Source organism: Haliotis rufescens, unplaced genomic scaffold (genome assembly GCF_023055435.1).
Source record: "Haliotis rufescens isolate VD_foot unplaced genomic scaffold, xgHalRufe1.0.p SCAF_13, whole genome shotgun sequence".
Taxonomy (NCBI): domain Eukaryota; kingdom Metazoa; phylum Mollusca; class Gastropoda; order Lepetellida; family Haliotidae; genus Haliotis; species Haliotis rufescens.
The window spans coordinates 30,618,528-30,641,873 of record NW_025963813.1 but is presented as its reverse complement, the minus strand read 5'-3'; the positions used below and the strand labels follow the sequence as shown (position 1 = coordinate 30,641,873).

At 40.2% G+C, this 23,346-nt stretch overlaps 1 protein-coding gene across 1 annotated transcript in view; it reads right to left on the bottom strand.

Moving 5' to 3' along the window:
- Window positions 1–8,633: 8,633 nt before the first annotated feature.
- Window positions 8,634–23,346, bottom strand: part of LOC124117795 (nucleolar complex protein 2 homolog) — a 241,774-nt gene continuing 227,061 nt past the window's right edge. Inside the window, exons 12-18 of the mRNA XM_046479807.2 lie at window positions 14,345–14,458; window positions 13,906–14,007; window positions 13,448–13,591; window positions 12,522–12,635; window positions 10,631–10,761; window positions 9,755–9,832; window positions 8,634–9,277 (exon numbers count right to left, since the gene is read on the bottom strand). Of these exons, the coding sequence (XP_046335763.2) occupies window positions 9,040–9,277; window positions 9,755–9,832; window positions 10,631–10,761; window positions 12,522–12,635; window positions 13,448–13,591; window positions 13,906–14,007; window positions 14,345–14,458 (921 nt within the window). The 3' untranslated portion in view covers window positions 8,634–9,039. The remainder of the gene's footprint in view (window positions 9,278–9,754; window positions 9,833–10,630; window positions 10,762–12,521; window positions 12,636–13,447; window positions 13,592–13,905; window positions 14,008–14,344; window positions 14,459–23,346) is intronic.

Below are 23,346 nucleotides of genomic sequence, written 5' to 3'. Positions count from 1 at the left end.
ATTGTACCAACTCCCGAAAGAATTATTTGGTCTTTTAATCTTTTACATCCAGTTCAGATGTGCAAAATCCTATTTTAATGAGTTGGTCTTTCAATGTTTCAGATCAGTTTGAGAAGCGCCACTTCCTGGAAAATGAGTTGGTCTCTTATGTTTCAGCTCTGGTTATGACACACCACTTCATATAATGATTTGGTCTCCTATGTTTCAGCTGTAGTTGTTATGCACCATTTCATGGAATGATTTGGTCTCTAGTTTTTTAGCTGCAGTTGTAATGCACCACTTCATTTAATTAGCTGCTCTTTAATGTTTCAGGTCCAGTTGTGAGCACCACTTCACATAATGAGTTGGTCTCTTATGTTTCAGCTCCGGTTGTGACACACCACTTCATATAATGATTTGGTCTCTAGTTTTTCAGCTGCAGTTGTAATGCATCACTTCATTTAATTAGTTGCTCTTTAATGTTTCAGCTCCAGTTGTGATGAACCACTTCATAACACCCGTGAAGATCCGGGGTAGAATAGGTCTTCTGCAACCCATACTTGCCATAAAAGGCGACTATGCTTGACGTAAGAGGCGACTAACGGGATTGGGTGATCAGGCTCAATGACTTGGTTGATGAATGTCACCGATCCCAATTGCGTGGATCGATGGTCATGACGTCAATCACTGGATTGTCTGGTCCAGACTCGATTATTTACTGACCGTCGTCATATAGCTGGAATATTGCTGAGTGTGGCGTTAAACAACAAACAAACAAACACTTCATATAATGTGTTGGTTTCAAATGTTACAGCTGTGATTGTGAAAAGCCACTTCATACAATGAGTTGTTCTTTTTTGTTTCTCCAGTTGCGATGCACCACTTCATATAATGAGTTGGTCTCTAATGTTTGAGCTCTGTTTGCGATGTGACACTTCATGAATTAGTCTCGATTGTTTCAGCTCCAGTTCTGACACGCCACTTCATATGAAAAGTTGGTCTCTAATATTTCTGTTCCAGTTGTGACGTGCCACTTCATATGATGAGGTGATCTCTAATGTTTCAGCTCCAGTTGTGATGTGCCACTTCATATGATGAGGTGATCTCTAATGTTTCAGCTCCAGTTGTGACGTGCCACTTCATATGATGAGGTGATCTCTAATGTTTCAGCTCCAGTTGTGATGTGCCACTTCATATGATGAGGTGATCTCAAATGTTTCAGCTCCAGTTGTGATGTGCCACTTCATATCATGAGGTGATCTCCAATGTTTCAGCTCCAGTTGTGACGTGCCACTTCATATGATGAGGTGATCTCTAATGTTTCAGCTCCAGTTGTGATGTGCCTCTTCATATGATGAGGTGATCTCTAATGTTTCAGCTCCAGTTGTGACATGCCGCTTCATATGATGAGGTGATCTCTAATGTTTCAGCTCCAGTTGTGACGTGCCACTTCATATGATGAGGTGACCTCTAATGTTTCAGCTCCAGTTGTGACGTGCCACTTCATACGATGAGGTGATCTCTAATGTTTCAGCTCCAGTTGTGACGTGCCACTTCATACGATGAGGTGATCTCAAATGTTTCAGATCCAGTTGTGACGTAACACTTCCTACGAGTATGAGCTGTTGTTTTTTTAATGATTTATGTCCAGTTGAGACGCATCACTTAGATGAAGCAGATTATTTTTCCAGACCAAAACATTTTTTCAATATCATGGTGAAAACTTGGTGTTACTTTAACTCCATATACTTTCTACAGTCATGTTGACTTTGACTCAATGTAAACATGTCTTTCTACAATTGTATGTTTATACCCAGACGACCAAGGTGCCTGGACATGGGTTACACATTGCAACTGTCCGTGGTCATGTGGGCTCCATTCTGAGAAAGCTATGTTATGCTGGACTTTCCCTGTGAAGAATGTGGTCAGTAGATATAGGGGTGTATTTTGCTGGTCCGAATGTTCCGAGTAGTGGGGAAAGTATAACCTTCCGCATCCATGGTGAAGTGTAAGAATGAGTTGCGGGTGCTGTCCACACCCAATGATACCCCAGTTACCGTAGAAAGGCAGTTGTAGTGTCAGCTGAGGTCGTCTGGAAGTCTCATCTCTTTGCACTTATATTGATAGATATTAAAAAGCTCCAAGCTTCAGGTTAAAATGAAGAGATTCACTGTCTCCGTTTGACCATTAGTTAAGCACAATATTCAGTGCAAAGATTTGTAGTTATGGACCTCTGTGGTGTGTACCTTTTCTGGCAAGTAACTTTTGTAGAGGTTTATAACGATTTGCATATCACTAACAAAGAATCATTGCGAAAACAAAATCAGGACTCTATTGTCTGTATTGAAAAGTACCAACTCCAGTAGTGATGATTTAGTCTTTTAATCTTTTAGATCCAGTTCAGACGTGCAAAATCCTATTTTAATGAGTTGGTCTTTCAATGTATCAGGTCAATTTGAGAAGCGCCACTTCCTGGAAAATGAGTTGGTCTCATATGTTTCAGCTCCGGTTGTGACACGCCACTTCATATAATGATTTGGTCTCTTATGTTTCAGCTCCGGTTGTGACACACCACTTCATATAATGATTTGGTCTCTAGTTTTTCAGCTGCAGTTGTAATGCATCACTTCATTTAATTAGTTGCTCTTTAATGTTTCAGCTCCTGTTGTGATGAACCACTTCATAACACCCGTGAAGATCCGGGGTAGAATAGGTCTTCTGCAACCCATATATACTTGCCATAAAAGGCGACTATGCTTGTTTTAAGTGGCGACTAACGGGATTGGGTGATCAGGCTCGCTGACTTGGTTGATGAATGTCACTGATCCCAATTGCGTGGATCGAGGGTCATGATGTCAATCACTGGATTGTCTGGTCCAGACTCGATTATTTACTGACCGCCGTCATATAGCTGGAATATTGCTGAGTGTGGCGTTAAACAACAAACAAACAAACACTTCATATAATGTGTTGGTTTCAAATGTTACAGCTGTGATTGTGAAAAGCCACTTCATACAATGAGTTGTTCTCTTTTGTTTCTCCAGTTGCGATGCACCACTTCATAAAATGAGTTGGTCTCTAATGTTTGAGCTCTGATTGTGATGTGACACTTCATGAATTAGTCTCGATTGTTTTAGCTCAAGTTGTGACGTGCCACTTCATATGATGAGGTGATCTCTAATGTTTCAGCTCCAGTTGTGACGTGCCACTTCATATGATAAGTTGGTCTTTAATATTTCTGCTCCAGTTGTGACGTACCACCTCATATGATGAGGTGATCTCTAATATTTCAGCTCCAGTTGTGACATGCCACTTCATATGATAAATTGGTCTCTTATGTTTCAGCTCCAGTTGTGACGTGCCGCTTCATATAATGAGGTGATCTCTAATGTTTCAGCTCCAGTTGTGACGTGCCACTTCATATAATGAGGTGATCTCTAATGTTTCAGCTCCAGTTGTGATGTGCCACTTCATATGATGAGGTGATCTCTAATGTTTCAGCTCCAGTTGTGATGTGCCACTTCATGTGATGAGGTGATCTCAAATGTTTCAGATCCAGTTGTGACGTGCCACTTCCTACGAGTATGAGCTGGGTTTTTTTATGATTTAGGTCCAGTTGAGACGCATCACTTAGATGAAGTAGACTATTTTTCCACACAGAAACATTTTTTCAATATCATGGTGAAAACTCTGTGTTACTTTAACTTCATATAGTTTCTACAGTCATGGTGACTTTGACTAAATGTAAACATGTCTTTCTAAAATTGTATGTTTATACCCAGACGACCAAGGTGCCTGGACATGGGTTACACATTGCAACTGTCCGTGGTCACGTGGGCTCCATTCTGAGAAAGCTATGTTATGCTGGACTTTCCCTGTGAAGAATGTGGTCAGTAGATATAGGGGTGTATTTTGCTGGTCCAAATGTTCCGAGTAGTAGGGAAAGTATAACCTTCCGCATTCATGGTGAAGTGTAAGAATGAGTTGCGGGTGCTGTCCACACCCAAAGATACCCCAGTTACCGTAGAAAGGCAGTTGTAGTGTCAGCTGAGGTCGTCTGGAAGTCTCATCTCTTTTGCACTTATATTGATAGATATTAAAAAGCTCCACGCTTCAGATTGAAATGAAGAGATTCACTGTCTCCGTTTGACTATTAGTTTAGCACAATATTCAGTGCAAAGATTTGTAGTTATGGATCTCTGTGGTGTGTACCCGTTCTGGCAAGTAACTTTTGTAGAGGTTTATAACGATTTGCGTATCACTGCCACAGAATCATTGTGAAAACAAAATCAAGACTCTATGGTCTGTATTGAAATGTACCAACTCCAGGAACGATGATTTAGTCTTTTAATCTTTTAGATCCAGTTCAGACGTGCAAAATCCTATTTTAATGAGTTGGTCTTTCAATGTTTCAGATCAGTTTGAGAAGCGCCACTTCCTGGAAAATGAATTGGTCTCTTATGTTTCAGCTCCGGTTGTGACACGCCACTTCATTTTAATGAGTTGGTCTCATATGTTTCAGCACTGGTTGTGACGCACCATTTCATGGAATGATTTGGTCTCTAGTTTTTCAGCTGCAGTTGTGACGCACCACTTCATGGAATGATTTGGTCTCTAGTTTTTCAGCTGCAGTTGTAATGCACCACTTCATTTAATTAGTTGCTCTTTAATGTCTCAGGTCCAGTTGTGAGCACCACTTCATATAATGAGTTGGTCTCTAATGTTTCAGGTCCAGTTGTGAGCACCACTTCATATAATGAGTTGGTCTCTAATGTTTCAGGTCCAGTTGTGACGCACCACTTCATATAATGAGTTGGTCTCTAATGTCTCAGGTCCAGTTGTGAGCACCACTTCATATAATGAGTTGGTCTCTAATGTTTCAGCTGCAGTTGTGACGCACCACTACATATAATGAGTTGGTCTCTATTTTTCAGGTCCAGTTGTGAGCACCACTTCATATAATGAGTTGGTCTCTAATGTTTCAACTCCAGCTGTGACGTGCCACTTCATAAAATGAGGTGATCTCAAAAGTTTCAGCTGCAGTTGTGATGCACCACTTCATATAATGAGTTGTTTTCATATGTTTCAGATCCAGTTGTGACGTGCCACTTCCTACTAATATGAGCTTGTTTTCTTTATGATTTAGTCCAGTTGAGATGCCTCACTTAGACAAAGCAGATAATATTTCCAGACAATAATTTATTCAACATCATGGTGTAAAAATATAGACTCTATAGGCTCGGTGACTTTAACTGAATGTAAGCATGTCCTTCTACAATCGTATGTTTATACCCAGACGACCAAGGTGCCTGGACATGGGTTACACATTGCAACTGTCCGTGGTCACGTGGGCTCCATTCTGAGAAAGCCATGCTATGCTGGACTTTCCCTGTGAAGAATGTGGTCAGTAGATATAGGGGTGTATTTTGCTGGTCCGAATGTTCCGAGTAGTAGGGAAAGTATAACCTTCCGCATCCATGGTGAAGTGTAAGAATGAGTTGCGGGTGCTGTCCACACCCAATGATACCCCAGTTACCGTAGAAAGGCAGTTGTAGTGTCAGCTGAGGTCGTCTGGAAGTCTGATTTCTAGAGCACATATACTGATAGATATTAAAAAGCTCTAAGCTTCAGGTTCAAATGAACAGATACATTGACTCCGTTTGGCCATTATAATCAATGCAAAGATTTCGTGTTATAGACCTCTGTTGTGCATACCCGCTCCGGCAAGTACCTTTTGTAGAGTGTCATCACGATTTGCGTATCACTACCATAGGATTATTTTGGAAACAAAATCAAGACTATAGACAATACTGAAATGTACCACCTCCAGTAACGATGATTTAGCCTTTTAATGTTTCAGAACCATTTGAGAAGCGCCACTTCTTGGTATAATGAGCTGGTCTCTAGTCTTGTAGCTCCAGTTGTGATGTGCCACTTCATATAATGAGTTTGTCTCTTCTGTTTCAACTCCAGTTGTGATGCGCCACTTCATATAATGAGTTTGTCTCTTCTGTTTCAGCTCCAGTTGTGATGCACCACTTCATATAATGAGTTTGTCTCTTCTGTTTCAGCTCCAGTTGTGATGCACCACTTCATATAATGAGTTTGTCTCTTCTGTTTCAGCTCCAGTTGTGATGCGCCACTTCATAAAATGAGTTTGTCTCATGTGTTTCAGCTCCAGTTGCGATGCACCACTTCATGTAATGAGTTGGTCTCTTTTGTTTCAGCGGCAGTAGAGATGCACCACTTCATAACACCCATTAAGATCCAGGGTAGAATAGGTCTTCAGCAACCCATGCTTGTCGTAAGAGGCAACTAACGGGATCAGGTGGTCAGGCTCGCTGACTTGGTTGATGCATGTCATCAATCCCAATAGCGTTGATTGATGCTCAGGATGTCAATCACTGGATTATCTGGTCCAGACTCGATTATTTACCTTGGCAAGCCTCGGAGTGTATCCACTTTTTCAACTCGTGTTGATATATTTAATAGACTCGTTCTTGAGTTGTTGTGCCCCTCGATCAAGTCAACGATGTGTAGCTAGACTCGTATTTGAGTTGTTGTGCCCCTCGATCAAGTCAATGATGTGTAGCTAGACTCCTATAGTTGTTGTGCCCCTCGATGAAGTCAACGATGTGTAGCTAGACTCCTATAGTTGTTGTGCCCCTCCATCAAGTCAATGATGTGTAGCTAGACTCCTATAGTTGTGCCCCTCGGTAAAGTCAATGATGTGTAGCTAGACTCCTATAGTTGTTTTGCCCCTCCATCAAGTCAACGATGTTTAGCTAGACTCCTATAGTTGTTGTGCCCCTCCATCAAGTCAATGATGTGTAGCTAGACTCCTATAGTTGTTGTGCCCCTCGATGAAGTCAACGATGTGTAGCTAGACTCCTATAGTTGTTGTGCCCCTCCATCAAGTCAATGATGTGTAGCTAGACTCCTATAGTTGTGCCCCTCGGTAAAGTCAATGATGTGTAGCTAGACTCCTATAGTTGTTTTGCCCCTCCATCAAGTCAACGATGTTTAGCTAGACTCCTATAGTTGTTGTGCCCCTCCATCAAGTCAATGATGTGTAGCTAGACTCCTATAGTTGTTGTGCCCCTCGGTAAAGTCAATGATGTTTAGCTAGACTCCTATAGTTGTTTTGCCCCTCCATCAAGTCAATGATGTGTAGCTAGACTCCTATAGTTGTTGTGCCCCTCGGTAAAGTCAACGATGTGTAGCTAGACTCCTATAGTTGTTGTGCCCCTCGGTAAAGTCAATGATGTGTAGCTAGACTCCTATAGTTGTTTTGCCCCTCCATCAAGTCACTGATGTGTAGCCAGACTCCTATAGTTGTTGTGCCCCTCCATCAAGTCAACGATGTTTAGCTAGACTCCTATAGTTGTTTTGCCCCTCCATCAAGTCAACGATGTTTAGCTAGACTCCTATAGTTGTTGTGCCCCTCCATCAAGTCAACGATGTTTAGCTAGACTCCTATAGTTGTTTTGCCCCTCCATCAAGTCAACGATGTTTAGCTAGACTCCTATAGTTGTTGTGCCCCTCCATCAAGTCAACGATGTTTAGCTAGACTCCTATAGTTGTTTTGCCCCTCCATCAAGTCAACGATGTTTAGCTAGACTCCTATAGTTGTTGTGCCCCTCGATCACGTCAATGATGTGTAGCTAGACTCCTATAGTTGTTGTGCCCCTCGGTAAAGTCAATGATGTGTAGCTAGACTCCTATAGTTGTTGTGCCCCTCGATCACGTCAACGATGTTTAGCTAGACTCCTATAGTTGTTGTGCCCCTCCATCAAGTCAATGATGTGTAGCTAGACTCCTATAGTTGTTGTGCCCCTCGGTAAAGTCAATGATGTGTAGCTAGACTCCTATAGTTGTTGTGCCCCTCGATCAAGTCAACGAGGTGTAGCTAGACTCCTTTATGCTCAGCTCTCTGGGGAGTATACAACCCATGCTGCCCGTGAGGTGCTAGAAGGTTTCATCCTACCGGGTACCCATGCACTGCTGGGGGAACAGAGGCATATTACGAACAAAGTGACTTGCCCCAGGAGACACCACATGTGCTTCAGTGTTGGGCAGGACCCCCTAGAAACTCTCAGGAGAAGCTGCCGAACTGGTCTCCATCCAACTTTTCTCTGTGACTGTGGCTTAACTTCACCTGATGTGTGACCTCTGCTCTGTGCAATATTAAAGTGGGTTGACAGTGGACACCCTTTCCTCATTGTCGCCATTCAAAGCACTTCATGTCCAAGCAATCCCCAATTTTATTGTCTCCCACAACCCACAGAAAGAGTCATCAGGAGATGACATATCCCCCTGGTCTGGTGCAATTCGAAAATGGAGTTTGGCTACTTATATCCCACCTCTGGCTCATTGCCATTGGATACATTCAGTTCAGTGAAGAAATAATGACTGTTCAGAATTTTTCAATATCCCAAATCCTCAAAAGGCACCAGTTCACCTTTAGACTAATCTGTGTGGCAAGTTTCAGCAAGAAATATTCAACTGTTTGCGAGTTCTGCTCCAGAAATGAGCACTGATTTCAGTATATTCCAACATGAAAACATATAAAGAACAATATAAAAAAACTTCTCAAAAGGCAGCAGATGTCATTGTTACTGACAATCAAATAAAATTAGTTAATTTCAACACCATTTCATCTTAATGACCTTTATTTCATTCTTGATAAATATTTCCAAGCATATGTGGGTTTCATACAATCTTTCTGCTTCATCTATATCTATAATTCTTAACAAATTCTTTGGAATAATATTTGACCTATTGCAATGATTATTAAAATGTTGTAGAGACTAAAAGAGGCAATGTTAAAGAGCTAATGACCTTCTCTCAAAACAATAACGTTAAAAAAAACGCTAAAAAAACATTCTAAAAAGTTTTGCTCAAAAGAATCCAATCCGATATTATTTTGTAGACTAACAAACAAGATTTTGATAAAGTTCTAAAACAAGAGGAAAGAAATTTAATCTGCACTGACACATATATAGAGATGAAGAAACATAACAGCATCTATCATCTCTCCCACATTCAGAGCTTTACATATCAATCGGAATCTGACATTTCAAAATCTTCTACGACATCATCAAGGTCAAGGTCACTGTCATCCTCCATTTGCACGGGTTTTGCCGTCTGCTTCTGCTGCTTGCTTGGCACCTTCTTCTGCTTGCCTCGTGCTGGCTGAGGTTTCTCCTCCTCCTCCTCATCGTCATCATCATCATCATCGTCATCGTCATCACTGGCTGACTGAGCTAGCTGTTCCAACTCATCACTGTCAAAATCACTGAAATATTCAAAAGATGAGACTATGATATAATCAATCCTGTCTTGCTCATTCATAAACTGACTGAACCTTGTTTAATGCAGCACTTTATTCCAGCTATTTCATAGATGCCTGTAAAATATCGAGTCAGTAATAGTTAGAAACAATCCAAGCCATCAGATACAATGACACACTATCAGCCACGTCACCAAGACCACCTGATCGTCCGTAGTCGTCTCTAAGAGCAGTGGATACAGGGAGACTACCGGTATTCTTTCCCCAGACCTCACCATGATATATTATATTATGATGATATACCTTCATGTCTGTATTAACAGTTACAAACATAACATATAATATTGACACAAACACTTTCTAACCATTAAATTCATGGGCATCTTTCACAGATTTTTAGATATTTAGCTACAAATTTTATTTTATTTGCTGCAGAATTAGAAGAATTTGCTGCAGAACTGCTTTCTGGGTAAACAACTTTACCTGTAATCCTGACTGTCCTCAGAGTCTCCTGGGGATGTCTTCTGTTTCTTGGCAGGGCGTTCCTTGCGGGGCAGAAACCTGTAGAAGAATGACTTTCTGATTTATTGAATTATTGCTTAACAAGGTGCAATAATGAGAGGGGGAATTTACTTGCACAATCTCAGATCGTCCAATATTTGATACGTCCTAACATCCAGATCTGACAATTTTTATGATGGTGCTCCCTTTTAGGTTTAGAGTAAGTGAGTGAGTTGGGTTTAACGCTGCTTTTAACAGTATTACAGTTATATCGCGGCGTGTTAGCTTAATGTTGGAGGAAAGCCCGAAGTGATGCAGGTCTCAGACGTTTACCACTTTGGTAAAACCCACGAGCACGGGTATGGTGCTGACAAACCTAGAAATATAATCGAGATGAACTGGGATTCAAACCCACAATCATAGGTTTCTGGCATGCCCAAGGGTCGCAACTCTGCACAGAGAATTGAAGCGCCTTAGACGACTGGGCCACCCGTGCTCCCTTTTGGGTTTAGATGCCAGGGTACTCAGAAAGACAGGGTTTTTAAACTATACACATATATGTCGCCTCCGCACTGATTGGTTGATTAGATCGTTCAGTTGATGAGTCAGATGGAGTGTTTGTCAGATCTTGATAAAGAGAGGTAGACCTACTTTTAATGAGATTGATAGTAATTGTTTGTTGTCTGATTGTTTTGATTGCCTTTAACCAGTCCATACTGCCAAATGCAAGGTCATTTTAAGTTAAAATTGAAAAATTCAAGGCCTATCAAGTCCAGGCTGCTAACTTCAAGACCTTCTCAAGCCTTTGTGAATCATATAACAACACAATCTACTGAGTGACAACACCAAGTCCCATACCTGGTTTCATCATCGTCGGACTCATCGCTGTCAGAATCAAACAGCTCCGAGAATTCCTTCCGATCTTCTGCTGTGGCTTTAGGGATGACCTTTGGCCTCTCAATGGTCGGGATGTTGTCGTCCAAGCTTATCTGCAGAAACAAGGCAAGGAAACTAACTTTAATCATCAATACTGAATAGGCTTGTATCCAGGTCTGGAGGAGAGTGATTGAGTATGGTTTATGCCGCTTTTAGCAATATTCTAACAATATGGTGAGGTGAGGTGAAATTGGGTTTAACGTCGCGTCTAAGATTATTGCACTTATATAGCGACGTGCATGTACGTGTGTGTGTGTGGCTGCTTGTTCTAGTCCGGACTGATGCCTATTTATAGTGCTAGCCCACTGAGATACCATGCCTCAGTTTAACATGAATACCCCACTCAGACACAGTATACTGAGCCGACCAGTCTTGTTTTAGCCCCTTAATGCCGAGCGCCAGACAGGGTAACAACAAGTACCATCTTTTAACGTCTTTTGGTATGACAAGGCCGGGGATTGAACCCCGGACCTTCCGCTCTCCGGGCGGACGCTTTACCACTAGACCAAGGATCTAACAATATGGACACTGGAAAATGGGCTTCACCCATTGTACCCATGTGGGGAATCAAACCGGGGCCTTCGATGTGACGAGCCAACGCTTTAACCACTAGGCTACCCAGGATTCTTTGTGTGATCTGGCTATTTATGTAATGGGAATATTAATGTAATCATGATATTTGTCAGGGTTGGATTCCCCACAAGCGTAAGTTTGAAGCCTATTTCTCATGTCCCGTGGTATGTTATTGCTAGGGGCGGTCGAGTAGCCTAATGGTTAAAGTGTTCATTCGTCACGCTGAAGACCCAGGTTCGATTCCTGACATGGGTACAATGTGTGAAGCCCATTTCTGGTATCCCCTGCCGTGATATTGCTGGAATATTGCTAAAAGCGGCGTAAAACCATACTCACTCACTCGTTCACTCAATCATTCACACTGTATTGTTTCACCAAATTGATTACTGATCTGCACATACGCTAATATTTCTTCTTATTACCTCCAAGGGCAAACATATCGGGGCTCATAAAAAACATACGTGCCCTAGGGTCATATATCACGTCAACAACAGTGTGTTGTTTCCGTCATCCGGATCGCATTGTTGACATCATTCGAATCTTATTGTGACGTGAACTCAGAATGACATCATACTAGGAACGAACGTCATAGCTCTGCTGTCGTTGCAACTTGCTGTTCTTATAGGTTAACACTAAAATTTGACTCTGAATGTAGACATCTTCTTCAGCAGTAAATAGAACATTATATTCGTGTTAATGTAATACTATGTTAATGACACTATGCCTAAATTCTGGCCCTCGCTCGGGAAATACCGGAATTTAGACACTAGCGTCATAAACATAGCATGACATGAACACTCATATAATATTCTCTATTTGAGAACATGTAAGTTAGCAGTCAGGAATAATTTTGTTGTATTTTGCAAATGATTTTTTCTCACATTTTTATGTATGCTTGGTGGAATCCTCTTTCCAATTGAAAAAATTCTCACTTTAATATGGAAGGAAAGCCAAAATGTCCTTGCAATTTAACAAACATACAGTGACCTAAGCACACAATAAGTGCAAATCTTGGACTCAAACAGAAACAGATCCTGTTTACAGTTTGCGACTTGGTCTGAGGCTTGAGTCTGTTAAAATTTATCTTGGTTTTGTAAGCTCAGCTAAAAATAATCCGTAAATTAAGACTAAATTCTGCTGAATAAATCTCTGAAGGACAAGATTGGGCTTTGTGGCAAAAATTATTTTGGCACAACACTTAATGTATGTGTCCATCCTACACAGTAGAAGAACCGCCTACCCTGTCCTTTCCAGCGATCTCGTGCTGTAGCTCCCGGTCACGGAGCTTCCTCCAGCCGGTGTAGTACTTAGTCAGAGGGGCACCTGCTGCTGAACACTGTCGCTCCCAGGCTTCCTGAAGTCATCAATCAATACAAAAAATTACAATGTTCATATTTGCATATATTTTGTTAGATTTAAAGGAACAGAATTAATCTTTACGAAGTAACATAATTATCATTGGACTGTATATTTTCCCAGTAATCTAATGCTTGACAGATAAAGCTGTACAAAATCTTTAAAAGATTCCAGAAATATGTGAAATTTGCAACAAAAAACAAAGGGGACAATTATATTGTAATTTTGAATACCCATTTTAGAAGCTGGATAAAAACATTAGGAACACTTCAAGGGGAATAACTCATGTGTGTTTGTGTTGATGCTGACAAGTTTGGTGGTAGAGTGCATGTTGCAGAAGGTCTAACTGTACATTTAAACAAGGTTTACCCAAGAAATTCATCCTTCTTGTTAACAAACTTGAAATTAAAATGCATAGATACTGCTTTACAAGCCTGAAATGCAAGACACACTGAACCCTGAAACACACAATCACCGTATTCGACGTAATAAGCGCCCATGGCGATATTTGCTAATATACTGGCTAATGAACAATCCCAATTAGCACCCCTTCTGATTGATAAATGTACACAAGACTGTTTATTTGTGGTGCATAGAACGTTTGTTATATGCACCCTTAATTATGGGCAATTAAATTCTGGAAAATATATGTCGTATATAAACATTTCAGCATAAACCACGAAATTTACGCTCTTTGAACTCTGTTGTTTTTCACCAAAATAATATTCTAATAAGAGCCCCCTATTTCTAATTTTGAGAGCGCCCTGGGCGCTTATTATATCGAATACGGAAACTAGAAGATGCTCATACCACAGCCTTGGAGTCGCTAATAGCAAAGGTTACAGCCTTCCTGCGCTGTGTGATGAACTTGACGTTATCTTCCACCTTGTCCACGATCTGACGAATCTGCTTGCAGTAGTTGGCGATCTTACATTTCTTTAAAAAGTCCTTCAGCTGTAAGTATGGGAAAGCGAGTCTGTGAGGAGTTTTCACTTAAAGGGGCTACTTCCTGGCTGTCAAACCCTGCCTGCTAGGGCTCACTCGCTGCGGTGAGCCAAATTTACAAATTGCCTGAAAATCGGTCCTTTTATTCAACAGACTGACTAACAATTATTAAGACAATCAAAAGGGCTTAAAAACATCACAACAGACTTATTATAATAGGATTAGTAGCCAAAAAATATAGAAATAGGATTTGGTAATGTCCTCAGCTATAGACTGCAATCGCTTATAATTTATTTCAAAACAAAACGAGAACATTTCCTCACCTGCAACATGGCGGGCAGCACGAGTTCAGGGAAGCCGATGGAGCTAGCATGATTGTTGAATTGTTCCAGTAGTAGCTCGTACAGCTGGTCCACAAGCCCATCCTGGAAAAACAGATTTCACGATGAAAGTTTTATGGGGATATTTTTTTTGTAGTGATTGTTTGTTGTTTAACAGTGCACTCAGCAATATTCCAGCTATATGACGGCGGTCTGTAAATAATCGAGTCTGGACCAGACAATCCAGTGATTGACATCATGAGCATCGATCCACGCAATTGGTATACGATGACATGCATCAACCAAGTCAGTGAGCCTGACCACCCGATCCTGTTAGTTGCCTGTTACAGCAAACATAGTTGCCTCTTACGGCAAGGATGGGTTGCTGAAGACCTTTTCTACCCCGGATCTTCACGGGTTTTGTAAGTTGATAGATTGCTACCTTGAAAACCTTCTCTTCCTGTTGCTTCTTAGAGAACTTGAGGATGCAGGCAAAGTTGAATGGCTTAAAACTGACAGACTTGTGCTTTTTGTTGAAATCAGTCAGCTCAAACACCTGAAAAATAAAATATAAAAATGTAACTAAATATGAGAAATGGAATTCAAAAACAAACAGCATGTTGTCTTCAACAATCTCACCTGAAATATAAAAAAAATAAATCATTTTCAATGATTTTATTATGTATTGTTTTCAAAGGAAGTTTCATTACATACTATTTGAAGCAATTTAAAGAATGCCTACATTGGGAATGCTGTGTGTTGTAGTCAGAGAGTTAGTGAGTATGGTTTCACGCTGCTTTTAGCAATATTCCAGCAATATCACGGCAGGGGATACCAGAAATGGGCTTCACACATTGTACCCATGTCGGGAATCGAACCTTGATCTTCAGCGTGACGAGTGAACGCTTTAACCACTAGGCTACCCGACCGCCCCCTGTGTGTTGTAATACCAACCACCCATGACAGATTAACTAAAGTTATATGAAAAAAAATGCACTTTTGAGTAGTATGTGTATTGTATCATTCTCAAATATCATATGGTCAGGTATATATGTATGCATTCAGACGCATAAAATTAGCACATTTTGTTCTTGCTAGAGTTACCTCCCTTATATCACTGAGCCACTGCAGACTGGGGAGTTGCATCATTTCTTGGCTCGGTGCCAGCTCCATGTTTGCGTGGAGTTAACGAGCTCTAACGAGTCAACAGAGCATTTAACCACACAACTAGCCTACTGAAGAGCATATTCATAATTAATGTTCCCACCACTGTACTGGTTTGCACTGGACTCAACCATACTGTACTTTTTAAGACGCAATGAGAAAACGAACATGATGGTGAACAAAACATTTCACTTGCAGCCAGCGCCTCAAACATTGTTTTGACATCACGTCTGCTATCCTAAGAATTCCAGCACTATTAAAAAAATATTTTGTGTTGTTGCTGTTTTGTTGCTGCTTTCATCTACAGAGACAGACAGACAGACAGGCAGGCAGACAGACAGACAGAATTTATAAGTCTCACCCTAATAAAATACAGCAATATACATACACAACATACATCAGGTAGGGCCACTCTATATGGAGTTATGAGAGACTAACATTTAGTCCCAGTGATAAAGTTATCTTATTTAAATATATATGTCGACAAAATAAAAAATAAAATCCAAATGGAGCCAGCTTAATTTTAGGACCAGCAAAACATTCTAGACGTGAGATGGATTCATTTTTTAATTTATTCTCAAGTGTCTGGAAGCCTGTCCTTACTGTCAAGAGAACTGCATAAACAAAATAACAAGGAAATCAACTTTTATTTATCTTCCAGCCATATGGATTAAGATTATATTATCACAGTGCAAATAATATTCCTACATAAAGTCTGTTGGTTGGATGGTTGGTTTGTTGTTTAACCCCGCACTCAGCAATATTCCTGCTATATGACGGCGGTCTGTAAAATAATCAAGTCTGGACCAGACAATCCAGTGATTGACATCATGAGCATCGATCCACGCAATTGGGATCGATGACATGTATGAACCAAGTCCGAAAGCCTGACCCCCCGATCTCGTTAGTCGCCTTTAACGACAAGCATAGTCGCCTTTTACGGCAAGTATGGGTTGCTAAAGACCTATTCTTAAAGGCAATATGTTCACGTTAATTGCTCTGAATTAACTGTGTTTGATATTTTCAAAATGTGATCATGTATTTTGGATATTCGGTCTATATATCCATACCACCACATATTTTATTGATGAAGTTAAAGATACCGTCATAGTTTATTAAAACATAATCACATTAGAAATTTCCATGTGTCGGCGTTATGCCATCAGCTAGACAATCACCAACATTTAACTGTACACAAGGGACTATCTGTGGTCGCAATCACTTATACACGTCAACCAGTTTAAAATAGACTGAAATAGCAAGCAGCTGTCAGATTATTGATTGACAGTAAATATGGAAATATGAGGATGTGGAGTGCTGAAGCTTTGGCCTTTCCTTGACAAAATGCCCACGCAATCAGCAGCCATTCTGGAAAGCTGACATTTGAAAAACTTTGTGTGCTAATGGGAGCTAGGCTATAACCATTATATTACATGCCTACACAAACCCTGTGATCAATGTAACATAATGTAACACAATGTAACATGCTGACCATTATAGAGTGGCTGTTAGAACACACTGTTATTTCTTGTGAATAGACCCAGCTATGGAGCTATATTGGGACAGGGCTTGTTTAACATGTTTAACAGTCTGTGGAACCCATTTCTAGGAATTGATTAGGGATAACTTCTGTGTTTACATACATTGTACTTGACATTTCAAAATAGCCTTGCATACCAATATTTTTATTTTTATAACAACACTGAATTCTAAACATCAAAACAGTATATGCCAATATGCTCGCAGGAAACATACTATTGAAAAAAAAAAAACTTTCAAAAATTTGAAACTAAAAAAGCCGGTTTATCTTGGGAAATGTTTGTTGTTTAACACAGCATTGAGCAATTATTTATGTATGTGACCAGACAATCCAGTGATTGATATTATGAACAATGATCCATGTTGTCGGGGATGATCGATACCACGCAATCAACACCCAATCCAAATTCCAAAACACCCAAATATAGCTCAACCGTTATGGCCAGAATAGCTTGCTGGAGACCTATTCTAACCCGTAATACCCAGTGTCCAAGTAAATGGTCTATGAAATGGTCTGTGAGGGACAATATTCCCCATGTTTCAGAATGATGGTATTTCTAGAAATATTTAAAAAAAATGGGTTTTTTTATCTACAAGGGTGGGAAATTAAAGACAATAACAAAGAGCCTTGTTTGAATTAATTCAGTGGAACTAAGACTAATGTTATTGGAATAGTCATTAATCTATTTAATGTTTATCGTTTGACAGAGAAAATCTCAACATCTGTGATCAGATTAATGTTTCTGGTTCTGGTACTTGGGTATAAACGCATTAAGAAACACATTATCTCTATTTTTTTAATTAATACAAACACACATTTGTTTCAACGATAAAAAAAGAAGAGAAATAAAATGGATCTTTATTAAAAAAAGAATAAGAAAGAGTTGAACGTTAAATATTCGGTAAATCCCCCCAAACAAAACAAACAAATACCCCCAAAAAACAACAACGAAACAAAAACCAACAACAAACAAATAAAAGAACCATGGTGTTACACTCTGTAATACGTACACAACACAAAAGGTCAAGGTTCAGATACTTCATAACAAACACTCCCCCATGTCCTGACGACGGTACCCCATTGAATGGAAAACCGTCACTCCACTCTACGCACGAGTGACACTGAGTCACTTAGGGTAATGCGTTGACATTAACAAATAATGCCTTGGTTCAATACCTATAATCCCGCCATTGATGAGCGATTACAACCACCCAGTCCGTGGGAACCTGAACAGGCTGCATATTTCATAGTGAGACTTAGACCCCTGGGACAAGCAGCGGGTTACCTGGGTACATGTTGTCATGGCAACCAGGTGAATATAAGGTGAAGAGGCAGTTAATGAATCAATAACCTTTTATTGGGAATGGCTGAATTTGGATTGATGAATGACGCAATACAATGGGAGATCAGGTTCAGAGTGTTTAATCTTGTTTGTTGTTTTTCTAGAAGTGAGACAGATAGGGGTTGGCTTTGGTCCGGAATTGTTTGTCTTATCTGAGGTAGTTATTTCCAGACACAAAGTCAACTTCAGTTTGAATCATATATCATTGTCTTTCATAACAGAGAACATTTGAGTCGACATCCTTTGATGTAAATTACTCCAAAAATAGTTAGACTTATTGACACCCATAAATATGATTTATGGAAGTACAAGTGCAAATTAAGAATGACTGAATGTCAAAGCTAAGATCCATCATGCCTTTCACAGCATCATTAAAGGTACAACATAATCATCTCTTTAAAAAAATAAAACAAAATGACAAAGACGACCTTTTATTATTCTTGGGTTGTAGTGTCTGGTATGTCGGGGACAAAATATTTTGCTTCAAGACATAAACAGTTTTCAGGACATCAAAGATTTTAAATTTAAACCTGAGTCAATTATTTTATTTCAACTTTCTGGAAAAATCATTCGATGAGGATGCGACACACAGACTGCAGTATTACAGTGAGACAAGAAGAGCATGCAAGGAATCAAAGGTGAGGTGAAATGGGGTCAAGCATCTCGTCCAAGATTATTGCACTTATATTGTTTGTTTGTTTAACGCCGCACTCAGCAATATTCCAACTATATGACGGCGGTCTGTATATAATCGAGTCTGGACCAGGCCATCCAGTGATTGACATCCTGAGCATCGATCCACGCAACTGGGATACGATGACATGGATCAACCAAGTCAGTGAGCCTGATCACCCAATCCCGTTAGTCGCCTCTTATGGCAAGCACAGGTTGCTGAATATCTATTCTACCCTGGGTCTTCACAGGTATGCACTTATAAAGCGACATGCATATAAGCCGACCCCGAGGTATTAACTTGACTATTGAAATATGAAAGAACAAGATATGACCCGTAGATAAGCCGAACCAGGAAGTGAAAGACACACCGCAAAGATGACTGCAAGACTCTGCCGGTACTTGCAGATAGTCAATAATATAAGATGAAAAATGTTGTAATTATAAAAGTCGTTATAATTTTTAACAAGAGTTTGCCACTAACGTGGCTATATCCCCCGCCCCTGTTGCAGAATTTATGATATAATTAAATCTAAAGAAACCCTAATCTTTTTTAACCGAGGTGGAACTTGTCATGGAAATTGTAAAAAAATTAAAAATTCTAAAATTTCTAAAAAGCAAAAGGCACCAGTTCAGCATGTACCTGACAGACCTGCAAAGTTTGATGAAAAAATATTGAACGGTTTATGAGTTATGCTCCGGAAACGAACCCTACCCTCACAGAACCTAAGTCCATCTTGTTGCCATGGAAACGTAAAAAATAAAAAATTCTAAAATTTCTAAATAGCAAAAGGCACCAGTTCAGCATGTACTTGACAGACCTGCAAAGTTTGATGAAAAAATATTGAACGGTTTCTGAGTTATGCTCCGGAAATGAAACGTGACGGACGGATGGACGGACATATGGAGCCCGTTTCTATATCCCCTGCCAACTTTGTTGATGAAGATTTAACAAACCAGTCATCCACTCCCCTAATGTGGGAAGCTGTTTCTGTTGTCTTTTTTTAATCTCATAATGATCTTTATGTTGCCATCAACAATGAAGCACCATTTTGTGAATCGGTGTATATAGAATTATAAACCCGTGAGAAAATGTCTCAGCTAGAGCCACCCACGACTCGCAGTATGAATGCCGCATCATAAGCATGATGTTTTTGTTTCAAACTCATGATGAGAATGTCAGTCAGTAAAAATATACCAACTTTTATACCCCTATGCAGTAACTCACCAATTTGTTTCAATTTAACATCAAACATTGCCGCCACTATTGTATGTTAATCCAATAGAATTAAATAAAATTAAATACAGGCTTCTCCAGTTTATTAAACTAATTTCTCGAAAACAAAGGAATTAAGTCCCTACTCTCAACACAACCTCTGCGCACCCACAACTTGAAAGTGTTTGTGTAAACAACATAACAATACCAATCGGCCCTGTTATCGTCGAGCCATCTTTTAACCTCTCTTGGTATGACACAACCAGGGATCAAACCCTGAGCTTCCGATCTCCGGGCAGACGCTCTACCACTAGACCACGGAGGCGGTCCAGGGAATCAAACCCTGACCTTTTCCATAAAGGGCAAACACACTTCCTGCTGACCCACCAATGCAGAACAACTTCCAAATGTGTCTTGTTAAGGATTTTGATAGTTTAAATATAAAAACAATTGTATCATCACAATGAGTGAGTGAGTGAGTGAGTATGGTTTTACGCCGCTTTAAGCAATATTCCAGCAATATCACGGCGGGGGACACCAGAAATGGGCTTCACACATGGTACCCATGTCGGGAATCGAACCCGGGTCTTCGGCGTGACGAGCGAACGCTTTAACCACTGGGCTACCCAACCGCCCCTGTATCATCACAATAACCTAATGTCAAACCAGTGCTTGTCTTCCTCACACTGAAAAACATGTGTTGTCTACCCAGCCAAGTGGCTTTGTTCAAAATTTGGTTCTTTACATCCAGCAGCTATGGGTACCTAGTAGGATGAGAAGGTAATATGAATGCAATCCTGTACCTTATGGGCACTTGGGTTGTATTCTCCCCAGGGAGCTGAGAATGCAGTTGGAATAAACAGTGACCTGTTGAATTGGGTAATAATGTCATAGGCTTTGAGAAAACAGTGCAACCTGTTTTATTTATTTATTGATTTCACTGCATAAGATACCCTCTTCCATCTTCTGCATACAAGACATGACCAACCAGTGCTTCCCTTTCATGTCCCTTTTTTTACAGAGTTGAGCATATCATAACAAAATGGCTTCAAACAAAGATGTACCGGTATGTGTTTTGGTGGGACATGCCAGCCTGACTCGGTCTGACAATTAAGTCTGGCACGTCTTTCTGTCAGCATGCCTGTCCTTTCTCCATATACATGTCAAATTGTCAAAATGTGTCAAAAAAACTTACGGCATGTCTCAACAAGGAAGTAGCTATATCAAATAATCTTCTACAAGCTTGAATAATTTGTAACAGTTGAAATATTATAGCTGTGACAATTATTTCCCTGTTGTTTTTGGGATTAGTGAAAGGAACATTACTGGTATATTAGAAAACCTTTGGGCGTAACAGTCCATAAAGTGTTAATTAATTAATCCTACTGGTATTTCAAACCATTATTTTATTATAATAGACTATTTATATTGCGCATATTTCCACACCACACAGGGGCATGCTCAAAGCGCTATTATTACCCCAGTCAGTGTACACTCAAGAATCGACCCGTGAAGATTCCGGGGTAGAATAGGTCTTCAGCAACCCATACTTGCTGTAAAAGGCGACTATGCTTGTCGTAAAAGGCGACTAACGGGATCGGGTGGTCAGGCTCGCTGACTTGGTTGATGCATGGCATCGATCCCAATTGAGTGGATCGATGCTCATGATGTCAATCACTGGATTGTCTGGTCCAGACTCGATTATTTTACAGACCGCCGTCATATGGCTGGAATATTGCTGAGTGCGGCGTTAAACAACAAACAAACAAAACAAACAAAACACTCAAGAATCATTTTCAGCTCCCTGGGGAGTATACTACCCAAGTTGCCTGTTAACAACCACATTGCCATCTCATACAACTGGGTACCCATTCATTGCTGGGTGAACAGAGGCACATTTCAAACAAAGTCACTTGCCCAACGTTCCTGATAACTGTCCGAGTAATGTCAGCAAGTCATATTGACAGTAAACATATAAATATCTCACTTATTTTACAACGCATAGAAAAATATGTTTATATTAATAAAATGATAATAATCACAAATTTAAAAAGAATACAAATTAAATTTCAGCATTTTATCTTCTTCAATTATACAAGTTCAGAATAGGTAAATACGAGCTCATATTCCACCATATGTTATTGTTTTGTATCAACATGTCGTCGTAGTTATATACAAGGCCGTTCAGCATGAGTAGTGAAGCAGGTTATCTGTTGTCAACAGAAGTACTTTTGTAATTCATCCAACATCCACTGCCTCATCCCTGACTATGTTAATGATAAGAATCAGATGCAATCATGTAATTCTATCACAATAATAGTTTTATCCATATATAATTGCCACCGAACCAAACAGATGTCAGGTTCATTCCTGGGATTGTCAAGGTCACCGCAAACAAGCAGTAATCGTCACCGGGGGCGGTAATATAACAGCTACTTAATTTGTATTAATAACAACCTGTCCTTATTTTAGAATCAGGCAATATCCCGGGACTTTATAACAGGATCACTATCTACTTTATAATAAAAACACTATGCTTTATATTTTATAAGGGGGCACGGGTGGCCCAGTCGTCTAAGGCGCAACGATTTGCTGTGCAGAGTTGCATCCCTTTGGCACGCCAGAAACCCATGATTGTGGGTTCGCCCCGATTATGTTTCTGTCAACACCATACCCGTGCTCGTGGGTTTCACCGAAGTGGTAAACGTCTGAGACCTGCATCACTTCGGGCTTTCCTCCCACATTAAGCTGACATGCCGTGATATAACTGGAATACTGTTATAAGCGGCGTTAAACCCAACTCAATCACTCACTGTATTTTATAACATGATCACTACCTAATTTACTTCACAACAGGCTAGCCTAACAGTGTAAGTTGAAATAAAATAAGTTGGATTTGTGTACCTGTATGGTGATATGTGTTTGCTTCATTTGTTTTAGTGTCGATCTGTTTGCTTAGCATACCATAACAAAAAAAACAAAAGCCTACCATTGATCTAAGGCCTACCATAAACCCAAAGTCTACCATTGATCTGAGGCCTACCATTAATCTGAGGCCTACCACAAACCCAAAGTCTACCATTGATCTGAGGCCTACCATAAACTCAAAGCCTACCATTGATCTGAGGCCTACCATAAACCCAAAGCCTACCATTGATCTGAGGCCTACCATAAACCCAAAGTCTACCATTGATCTGAGGCCTACCATAAACTCAAAGCCTACCATTGATCTGAGGCCTACCATAAACCCAAAGTCTACCATTGATCTGAGGCCTACCATAAACTCAAAGCCTACCATTGATCTAAGGCCTACCATAAACTCAAGACCTACCATTGATCTAAGGCCTACCATTAACCCAAAGTCTACCATTGATCTGAGGCCTACCATAAACTCAAAGCCTACCATTGATCTAAGGCCTACAATAAACTCAAGACCTACCATTGATCTGAGGCCTACCATAAACCCAAAGTCTACCATTGAGCTGAGGCCTACCATTGATCTCAGGCCTA